This window comes from Ctenocephalides felis, unplaced genomic scaffold, assembly GCF_003426905.1.
Source record: "Ctenocephalides felis isolate EL2017-DRISC unplaced genomic scaffold, ASM342690v1 CF-g0.4_SCAFFOLD_01886, whole genome shotgun sequence".
Lineage (NCBI taxonomy): Eukaryota > Metazoa > Arthropoda > Insecta > Siphonaptera > Pulicidae > Ctenocephalides > Ctenocephalides felis.
In genome coordinates, this window is record NW_020538040.1 from 10375077 (window position 1) to 10386853 (window position 11777).

An 11777-nucleotide genomic window follows, 5' to 3' on the forward strand; every position below is an offset into this window, starting at 1 on the left:
AAATTTAACAAAATTTAATGAAAAACAGTGCTGTGCTCTTACGAAGAAAACATGAATGATCGTAAAAAAAACTTTTTACGCGAGCCATCTATGTTTTAAAATGTAGTTACGTTTACAATCAGTTCTAAGTTTCTTCGTAAGAGCGCAGTTATGTTTATCCAGGAAAAAAAAATCGTCTTGTTGATTATGACCTTAATGCAGTGGTTGCCAACCTATTTGGCGAGTTTCCTCTGGGTAATAAAATTGTACGATTATACAAGCACAGTAATGGTTTCCCAAAAAAAAAAGTATTTTCGACTTATTGACATTATGACTTAACTCAAAAACAAAATTCAATTTTTGGCTTGCTTAGTATAGTATGTATTATGCCTTAACCCAGTGATTTCCAACCTGTGGAGCGCGTTCTTTCATGGGAGTGAATGTGATCGTACAAGCACAGTAATGTTTTCCCAAAAAAATAGATTTCCGACTTCCTGACTACAGTATTATACCTTAACCCAGTGGTTTTCAACCTGTGGCACGCGTTTCTTCAGGAAAGTAAATGTAATCGTAATTCCACAGTAATGCTTTTCAAAAAAAAGTTAAATTTTCGACTTCCTAACTATGATATTATGTCTTAAACCAGTGGTTTCCAACCTGTGAGACGCATTCTCTCATGGGTGTGAATGTAATCGTACAAGTACTGTAATGTTTTAATGTTAATGTTACAAAAAGTTGGGAACCACCGCCACTACATCTTATCTAGAATCAAACCTATGGGTTAATTTACGTACTACAGGTGGTGGCGCCCCTATGGAGTGCGTAAACAATTAAAATTGAAGTAATGGCAAAGCGGCAGTGTTTGCGATCTATTACAACAACAAACGTTACGAGAAAGTAATTCTGTTGCATTCGTTCAGGCGATATAATTTAGATAATATTCTATTATTAATAAAATGAAAAGATAATTTAAACTTTATAAACGTAAACCATCCAAGAAAATAGTTCATTTTCTATTTACCTTTGGATTTTGTTGCTACATATTCAATTTTTTTTTATTTTTTTTATCTTCGTTTTTCCTTACTTCTAGCAGCATTTGTCAGTAGCAGTAAAATCAATAAAAAAATATCACTTACCGAGATCTCGAATAATTTTTTTAAGCGGTAAATCCAATTCGGCTTCGATGTTGTCAGTGGCGGCGCAGGAGTTGTAGAGTTCGGTCAAAATCCATTCGGAACTCCCTGGAAGACCTGCTGGCAAGGAGCCGATGAGGGCTCTCACACGAACCGTTTCTGGGGAAAACATTAATATAGTTTCAATTTAAATTTTGTATCATCTTTTGGACAATAAGTATTGAAAATAGTTCTGCAAGAAAACAATTTGTACAATATATGAGATTAATTAATTAAACCGTCGGATGTGGACGAAATGGTAACGTGCTGAAAACCCTTAAAAAGCATATGGCATGGAAAGAATTACTATGATTAAATATCCCGTCAACATAAGAAAAGTGAATAAAATAACAATTTAGTTTAGAATATATATTGATTTTCACACTACAACCTTCTTCTTTTGTTACTTCTGCTAGTCTCTATACGCATAACCATTAATACAAGTATTTATGTATATGCATATATTTACACCCCCTACCCCGAAGAGTCCTGGGTTAAATGGAAAAAGACCTGGTCAAATCCTGACCATGGTCATGTGAAAAAGTTAGTAATTAAAACTAAACATAGTAAACTATGGTTAATAATCCAAAATATGCCTAAATATACAATTTTTATTACAAATAATAGGAGAATTTTAAAATGTGGTGCTGGAAGCGAACTGAAAAGATAAAGTAGACAAGATAATGATAAATTGCCAAGAAGAGTGGACGAAGAAAAGACTACTGAGCACGATCCTAAAAAGAAAAGGAAACTGGAGACCCATTCAGCAAAAAGGGTGCCTCCTGCACGACGTCGTCAAAGGTAAAATTAAAAGACTAGAAGGATTGGGCAGAAGAAGAATGAAGATGATTGATGACTTACGCGAGAGCAAAAATACAGGGAAATGAAAGCCGAAACACAGAACCAGAAAGCATTAAAGCAACAGTGTGGGCAGGAAAATAAATAAAAGTGAATAAAAAAGTGATTAATGGTAATAAAATTTGTCATGGTGGCTTTTAATTTTTAGGAGAGTAAACATGGATATGTTTTTCCAAAATTTTCAGATTCTCTGGGACCATATATTTGCAAAAAAATAATTTCCAATTTACAGGAAGTCAGATCAGATTTATCATATAATGAAGAAAATATAATAAAAACTAATTAAAGTGTTACCTTTATAATCAAGTTCATCTTTATAACTCCATATCGTTTTAGCGATGTTATTATCCTGCCAACCACCACATGCCCAAATCCAAGGATCCTGGCAAACTCCTGATGACAACTCGGCCGATTGCAACATCTGAAAAAAATAGTACACAGTCAAAATATTCATTCATAAAACTATTTTTACTAATTAATCAAATAAGCGTTTCATTTAAGTATTTCCAGTTTATTGGCACTAATATAAAGACTATAAAACTGAGAGCCAATGTGCAAACACGTGTCTTATGGACTTCACAACATTTAATTGATTGTTTTTTTATTGCATTAAGTGATCAGTGATCTGAATAGTATTTTAAACTTTATTGCATTACTTAATTATCTATTGGTTTTTTTTTTATTCATCTTGAATTTATATGTGAGATAAAAAAACGTTTTGCGAGAGAAATTTAGTGTTTTAGTAGATTTTATGTTGTTTTTATTGACGTTTTGAAGAATAGTTTGTAAATTTTGTGTCGAATCAGTATATTATAGCAATTCAAAATATAAGTAACATAATTATAAAATATTTTTATTATGCAAATTATTAAAAAAATCAAAGGAGTATTATTTTGTATTTGTATGTGTAAACGTATATATACATATTTAGTATGAACAACAGGTTTTTATCATAACATGCACAAAACTTTGATATTTATGGTCGGTTAGAAAACCAATGTGGCTTTCTAATTTTCTGGGAATAGCTCAGCCAGCGCCAGGTATCGACCCGGACGCCAGCGCTCACCGGGTCGATACATGAAATAAAATTTGAAATGTTGAGATAAAATTAAATAGAGTTTGAAATTGCTTTGCAATAGAAGTAAAGCAAAATTTTAAAATTAGGATTTAAAAAAAACAGTGTTAAAATTAGAGTAGATCAGACTTAGAAGAAAAGCAGAACGAAGAAATCAATTGTAAATAGCAAAGAAAGAATATTTGATAAAATAGGATATATATATATAAAAGATGGTATAAAATATGTATAAAAATGATATAAAAAATATAAAATGATAGCATAGAACATGTAATAATAAATTAAAATCTAATCATTTTTTGAAATTAATGTGTGCCAATTTTTGTCTCTTAAAACGATATTTAGTTTTCTTCATAGTAAAGTTCTTTTTATTTTAAAAGCGTTAATTGTTTTTGGTTGGTGCTTTTAAATGAAGATAACGTTTTCGTCATGTCTTGCTTTTTTACAAAAAGTTCTTGTAAAAATGACAATATAATTTTTTATTAACCATCTAAATTGGTTGAAAGATTTTTTTGCACATATTCTGAAAGACATATGAACAAACACATTCAAATTTTCTAGAGAATGTCATGGACTAGAACAGTGATTCCCAAAGTTGTCAACAAGGACCTCCAGAGGACCATGACAACTTTCAAGGAGGTCCACGCAAAAATAATTGAAAACCAGGTGTAAGTGGCATTTTATCTTAAGTTAAATTGCCTGAATCAAATTGAATAATACCATTGTTAAACTTTTAAAAGCCCAAAGTTTCTACGATACTTCTGAGTTTGCTAATTTCGATATCAAACATTATTTTGATAATGAAATGCCTACTGATAACATTTAATACTTTTCTTCCAACAGTTACAATTATTTTTTCCTTCTTCCATACTTTTTCTAATTTTTATTTCAAATTATTTTAACTTAATTATTTTCCAGATATGGGACTCAAATAAAAATTGCATAACGGATATTTAAAAGATTTTTTTTTTAGCATCATCAGAATCTCAAGATCTACAAGCCTTTAATAAACTATCTCAATACTATAACATTTTTTCTTCGAGATATTGTATCCATAATATAAATATAAATATAAATAAATATAAATATAAACTTCCTGAAATGTCTAAATAATCGACCTAATCAGTTGTGCTCATTATTCCAATATTTTTTTAATACATTTTCATAAACTATTTTTATAGGCCTAGAATATCTTAGGATATTGGTAAGGCCAGTGATTCTCAAAGTGCTCCAAATCGACTCCCAGTTGTCTATGACTGAAGTAAGTAACATTTTTTATAAAAGTTGGTCCAGCCGTTTTGTCCAGGCCATTTTTTCGTCAGATGTTTCGTAATTTTAATCAATTGATATAAATAGGTAACTTTCAAGGTTTCTTTTCAAAATTTCGAAATTATGAAAAGTTTTCAGAATTATGAAAAAAAAAACTTTAGTTTTCAAAAAAATTCCAAGTTTTCAAAAAATTTCTGAAAATATCAATATTTTCCAAAAAAGCAATTTTTTCAAATGTTTTCAAAGTTTTTAAAAATGTTCTAAAAAATACAAAATCCTCAAAAAATCTAGTTTTTCTTTTCTGAGCTTTTAAAAATTTTAAGGCACGATGCCATGTACCACAAGTTTTAAATTTAATTAATAAATGTATACAAGTCACATGCACTTTCACTTTAAAATAATGAACGTTAGTGAAGATAGAAATTTATACAAAAAAATGATATCTGGTAATTAGGAGGTCTGTAGCAAATCCCAAGGGATCCACGAAACCAATTTGGAAACCTATGGTCTAAAACAATAAAGAACGTTTTGACTTTCTATTTCTTACTCAATTACGGCCCACTGTAACGTGCACTTCGGTTTCAATGCTCCGTAAGCCATTTGCATTAACATTTATTTCCAGTTTAATGTAAATACATCATCACTTTGAATAACGACGAACCACTCATAAAAGCCTTTCATAAACATCGCCATTTCACTGAGAGTGTTTACTGAAGTTCAGATGGAAGAACGCCCGAAGAGATCTTTGGATCTAGGAATCACCATCAACCGTCATCGAGTTTATAAAAAGTCAATTAACAGATAATTAAATCGAACATGTGTTTTGACACTTTTAAATATCAATTAAACATGGAACGTCTAGTCATGTATACCTATATTAACGATGACAGGAACGTTTTTTTACATATTGGATTAATAAAAGGTACAAAAAAAGTTCAATGCCAGTATTTATAATATCTGTCTCAACATTACCATCGGCATTTTTATAAGAATGTATTTTGATAGTTTTAAATATAAACCAAACTAGTGGTGCATGGCATCGTGCCCTTAAGACAAATTGCTGGAATCAAACCCGTACCAAAAACTAAATTATTAAAGAAAACCTTGCAAATCTTAGAAAAAATTAGATTTTTGAGAAATTTTGAAATTTTTTGAAAAATTTGCCTTTTTGGAAAAGTTTGATTTTTTCATATTTTGATTTGTTTTGTATTTTTATTTTTTTGAAAATTTTAAACATTATTTTAAGCATTTTTGGCACTTTTTCCCCCGCATCTCCAAAACGTCTCCTTATCAGTAGAAATCGAATGTCTTTTGAATTATTCAAATCGGTTAATCCGTGTTCGCAAAATCGTCGACAAAAATTTGTATTTGCACACACGCACATACACATACACATACATTCATTTTTTCTAAGGTATGCCAAAATGTTCAGAAACCTTTGAAATGTAAAGGTATATGGAAATTACCATATTCGATTTTTTGCGATTACTATAACTCACCCTACGGGAAGTTAACTAGGTGTAAGTGGCATTTTGCCTTAAGTCTAGTTGCATGAACTTCCCGACATGTGTAAATAATGGTCTTAATCACTTTTCACTATTAAACCACTTGCCCTAAGCCTCTAATATTTTACATGTTATTTTATTAAGACAAGGAACTCTATTGTCATACCAGGTTTCAATAAAACCGTCAAAATAAAAAAAAATCTTTTAACAATCAATTGCGAAGAAATGGCCCGACTGACTTGCCAAACCTAATCAACGCGATTGACCAACCAAATGATATCTTTCGAATAGTTTGTGGATTATTAAAATCGATTCAGGATTATGGAACTAAACACAAAATTTTACACTTTTCTGCTGATCTTAAGAAAACAGCTGGAACAATTATTTCGAAAAAATAATCAATACAAATGTTTATCTAGTTTCATCAAGTGACTTTAAATTTTTTTAAATTAGTGCAATGGTTATGAAAAAACAACGAAAAAAGTCAAAAATACATACACACATACTTTTGCCAAATTTGGTCTCATTTGATTCAAAATGACTTGAAACGTTGAGAAAACATCAAATTCGCCAATAGGATTTTCTGAAGAAAACATACATATCCATCAATTAAGTAAAATTACTTTGTTATCCAAACTAATTAGAATAATATTAGTAATAAAACGCAGTAAACTGGGTAAGAATGAAGTAAAAAACAGTAAAATTGCATAAAAAACCAAAATCTAGGAAACTTCTCTTTCAGCACAAATAGTAATGAAATTAGGTTGGCAACTAAGTAATTTCGAATTTTTGTTCAATCAAAGATATTTTTTGTGGAATTAAATAACTTTATACTGTAATGCATTATCCATTATGATCAATAACTTTTTGTCATCTTTCAAGCAGCATCATTATACCACTTTCAGAAAATTTCTGGTTTTTATTAGCAAAACACTGAATCAGGTACAATTTGACACCATTTTCATTATTAAATTTGTTTGAATTTAAGAAGTTTTGTAATGATCAAAACAAAAAGTAATCATATGATGCAAGGTCAGGACTATATGGTAGATTTGGTAAAGCATCTCAACCAAAGCTCCAATTTTTTTTTTTTTTTTGAGTGACCAAAGATACGTGATGTCAATAATGGATTAAACCACCCTTTAGATTTGTCAATTTAGGCCGCTTTTTTTAATTGCATTTTTTAATTTTGTTAATTGTTCAATGTGGTAAGAGTAGAAGTAGGAATTCCTTTGTAATCAACTTCAACTCGACGATCAGAACGTTTTTCAGCTTTGATTGAAAAATCAGTAGAACGAAATTTGATAAACCAATTTTGACACTGCCGATTTTTTAAGACTTAGTCACCATAAACAGCGCATACTTTTTGTGAGTTTAAGATGCCTTTTAAACTTTGCATAAATAGAAAAAGCAAAACATGACAAAAAAAATTACGATTTGATTTTCCATCTTTTAATAAACGCTAAACGAAAACTACAAAATCGATCAACTTTATTTTTTACTTATAGTCAGCTGAATGGCTAGTATGCAATAAAAAGAGATATTTTACATTTGGACTACGTTACGGAACCGATTCTACCGTATAACAGAAAAATGTTATGGCAAGGCCATGTTACGCTCCAACTTCTTATACATTATACTACTACATCATACTGAATACTGTCAAAATGTCATGTATTTGCTATGCATTCGGGAGTTTTACACATAAACTGCTGAGTTATGAAGCTGAGTCAGAAAGACCCTTTTATCTAAGATCGTTTGTTTCACATTTGTGCGGTTTTTAGGTTAGGTTCTCTATCTGATAACCTGAGAAATACGCCAGACTGCACAGCAACCACATGGCTTTTGACAATATTTAGGACGAATTTGTATGGAAAATTCTTTATAGCATAGCCTTGCCATAACATTGATCTGTTGTGTGGCAGAATCGGTCCCTGAAGTGATCAAAAAGCAAAATCCGCACTAACTTGGTTGCCAACCTGATATACTATAGTTAGTTTATTTATGTTTTTCTACAGATACTTTCTACAATGGTTTTCTTTGCCAATTATCATATTTTTTAAATATTTAATATTTGTATTTTGACTTAAATTTAATGAGATTGGAGAATCTTGATGATGCAGACTTTACCACTACGTCACAATTTGTTTTGGTTTTTTATAATGAAGATTAATTTTTATAAATTCTACAAACCTGGGCACTGGCGATCAGGCAGGATGGTTTGTCGCAGGTATTTCCGATGAACCTAGGCCACCTGGGCCAGGCTCCCGCCAAAGCGGCTACAACAATAAATAACACTAAACACAAAACTGCTAAAATCAATAATGCTAATTTTCCACGTTTTGTGTAAGATAGACGTGTTAAATACTTATCAAAAATAGGTTTCTTTTTAGCATTTTCACCGGTTGAAGCATTTGATTCGTCTGGAAGGCAAGGGGAAATCTCTCCGGTGGAGATTTCCATGTTTAATTTTTTGGAATCGGCCGACATTTTTGGAAAAAAAACGTTAAATAAATTATTAGTTACAAGTTCAATTTATCATTTTATTGATCACTCTTCACGATTTATTATTTGTTTATATAACACTTTTATTTGTACTATAACTATGGAACTACTTTACTATCTACTAGTTTATTGTCGAATATGCACTTCACAAAAAATTTTAGTCATAATTGTTAATAAAATCACTTAACTTTTTAACAATTTCACATTTATTTAGTAGTTAATACGTCACTAATACAGGTTTTAAAATATATAAATATTTAATAATAATTTATTGAAAACTGATCGTTTCTGTAAGCTCACCGATCATCAAGATTTGATAACCTGAAACAAAAAAAAAATATGTTAGCTTATATTTGTATTTATATAAAATATTATGATTTTTAATCTCTGAATAATATTTATTTATTTTTTTTTAATTTCAATATCTGTTACAACTACTAAATAATATTATGCAGCATATATTAGTAGTAGTGTTAAAAATTCACTATTTAATTTTTTCCTTGGTAATTAGGTTTTTTAATAAAAGTTATTCCAAAAATAGTTGTTAATACATGAAATGACTAAATTTACAAATTTCAAAAAAAATTGCAATATGATTTCAAGAATTAATAAATTAGATTATTTCTACTATCTACTAGTAGGGAAGCTGGGGGCATAATGTAATAGGGGTAAGTAGTAACAGACATTTTTTTCAATAGTATCTTGAACGATATTAACCCTTTCCACTCGCAAATTCCTAAATTTATAGGAATTTTGCCTGTGGAGTGGCGGCATCCAAATGGAAAAGGTTAAAATACTTTTTGTCTTAATGTCATAGTTACTGTCCTGCATGGCGACGCAATAAACAGAAGTGTGTAGGTGCGTCACTAATATAAAATTGATGTGTCATAAAATTTCAGATTGTGTTATTATCATTGACTATCATATTATATCAATATTATTCCAAACTTTTTTTAGAAAATGTTAACCATCTTTAATTCGTAGGATCTCAAGATAAATGAATTTAAAAAAAACTGATGCCAAAAGCCCCTAACTCCCATAATTCTAGTAAAAGCTATAATATGAAAAAAATTCAAAATTAGTATAAGTAATAAAATTAACAAAAAATTCAATATTAATTATATAATTAGCAATGAAAAAAATATTTTGGTGAATACAAATTGAATTTAAAAAATGCAAATAAAAGTATTAAAAGTGCAAAAAATACAAACAAAGGTATTTATTAAGGAATAGGCTAAATGATAAAAATAAAACGGGTCCACAAAAAAAATATCTCTATTGGCTGTGCAACATATGATCTAATGCCTTTTTTGCTACTAAACTCAAACCTTAACTCAAAATTGTAGGTCAATTAGCAAAAAATTGAAAAATTACTGCTGGATATTTCTAAATCTTAGATTTTGTTGTTTTTTATTTTTCTTAATTTTTATCCATTTGACTCCCAATTTTGACTTTTGAATAATACATTAAGAACTTCTCGTATACCTAATCCAAACAACTTTTCTTGTGGATATCTGTAATTTTCCAGAGTCTGAACAATTTCTTACAAGGATGATCTATTTTGTAAATAAGAATGCTAATTCCCAAATTATAAGGATTTGTTTCTTTAATACTTTAAAGGCCGGATTAATTATAGCAGTTATAAATCGATTTAATTAACTTTCCGTAGGATAATTTATAGTAATCGGCCAAAAATCAAAATTGGAAATTTTTGCATATCTTCACGTTTCAGAGGTTTCTGAACATTTTGGCATACCTTAGAAAAAATGGATGTGTGTGTATGTGTGGATATAATGTTTCGTCCACGTTTTCGGTCGCACGGATCAACCGATTTCAATGGTTCAAAAAACATTCGATTTCTATTGATAAGGAGATGTGCTGATTAGTTTTTGGCAAAGGCAGGTTCAGCAGTTACGGAGATAAAGAGTAAAGAGTGCAGAAAATAGAAATCGAGTTTTTGAGAGAACGGAGCATCCGATTTGAATTATCTAAAAAACATTCAATTAGTAATGATTGGGAGAAGTGTTTATTAGTTTTTGGCAAAGGCAGGTCCAACCTTTTCAGAGATACAAGGCTAAATGTGCACAAAAATAGCAGTTTTTGAGAGAACTAAGCGTCCGATTTAATTGATTTAAAGAACTTTCTGCTTGTCTTAACAAAATAATTGATTTTGGAAAAAAAATTTGTTTCAACTTTTTTTTCAAATTTTATTTTTGTTTTCTAAAAAAAATTTTTTGTATATCGCAAATAATTCAGATTTTATTTTTAACTCTGACTTAGTTGTAATATACTTTAAACAAATAATTTCAACTTTGCAATTCAGTTTATATAATGCTTATAAATATTAGACAATGTTACAGAGTATTTATAATAATCTATATGAAAACATTTAATATTCTTCGAAAATTTCGTTACGTACCAATGTTTATCCGTTAGACAGCGACGCGGCGCTTACGCGCTTCGATATTTCGTCTCTATGCAATTAAAGCAGTACGATTGCTTTGAAAAAAAGTTCAGAATTTTCAAAATATTTCAAAATATTTTTTTTTCAAAAAGTCTTTTTTATTTCAAAAAAAGTAAATTTTTGTCAAAAGTTTATAGTTTCTCAAAAATCTAATTTTTTCAGAGTAATTTTTTTTCAAAAATGTTAATCTTTTAAAAAAAAATTATTTTTGGTACGGGAAGATCCTGCAATTTGCCTTAACGCACGATGCCATACACCCCACTAGTTTAATTTTTGATTTGTCTCATCAACAGTGTTTAATTAAAATTATTTAAATAAAATTTCAAATTAACAGAGAAAGGGTATATATTATATTAACACATTAAAAACACAACAATTCTAACAACTTTTTGTTACAAAGCTTGACAACACAGTATCCACAGTACAATTAAACAGGTTTATTATAATTAATAGGTAATTTATATAATTTGTTCATATATTTTATACGTTTATATACTTATATTATTTATTTATCCACAAGCAAGCCTAATCACCAATAACAAATATAATTTCAGGCTCACAAGGAGAATAAAATACAAAAAAAAAAATATTTTTATCGATAAATCTTACCGAAACGATTGATTAAACTTCCACTATTAACTTAACGAATTAATTATTATTATAATATTTTATTTATTATTTTTGACGAAGTGGTCAGTTCGACCATCGGGTCAAGACTAAATATTTTCTTCCTTCCTTCCGGCTGCCGGGAACGCCATCAATGTGTTCTTCGTCAACACAACACGACGGCCAAAAGTTTCAATTTCAAAATCATCACGGAGGAAAAACATATGATTTGAAGCAATGGAAAGCATTGGTGGCCAAACGACGGCTTGGCTTCGAAAGTACAATATTGCCTCAAGTTTTCTAAAAAAAAAATACGAGATGTCTTAGAAAAAATGATAGAGAAT

The 11777-nt window shown here is 29.6% G+C and overlaps 1 protein-coding gene across 1 annotated transcript; it reads right to left on the minus strand.

The window, feature by feature from the left end:
* Positions 1-192: 192 nt before the first annotated feature.
* Positions 193-8321, minus strand: LOC113374614 (kell blood group glycoprotein-like). The gene is made up of 4 exons (XM_026614592.1): positions 8052-8321; positions 2304-2430; positions 1116-1271; positions 193-230 (listed from the first exon to the last, which is right to left on the minus strand). The coding sequence occupies exons 1-4, from the start codon at positions 8319-8321 to the stop codon at positions 193-195; spliced, it is 591 nt and encodes a 196-aa protein (XP_026470377.1).
* Positions 8322-11777: the final 3456 nt, after the last annotated feature.

Bases quoted from the DNA above. Each gene is read 5' to 3' on its own strand.
- LOC113374614 (XM_026614592.1), bottom strand. From the start codon at position 8,321: ATGGAAATCTCCACCGGAGAGATTTCCCCTTGCCTTCCAGACGAATCA. The intron at 1,272-2,303 runs GTAACACTTTAA...TGTTTTCCCCAG, and splicing joins AGATGAACTTGATTATAAAG to AAACGGTTCGTGTGAGAGCC. The intron at 231-1,115 runs GTAAGTGATATT...TTTATTACCCAG, and splicing joins AAAAATTATTCGAGATCTCG to AGGAAACTCGCCAAATAGGT.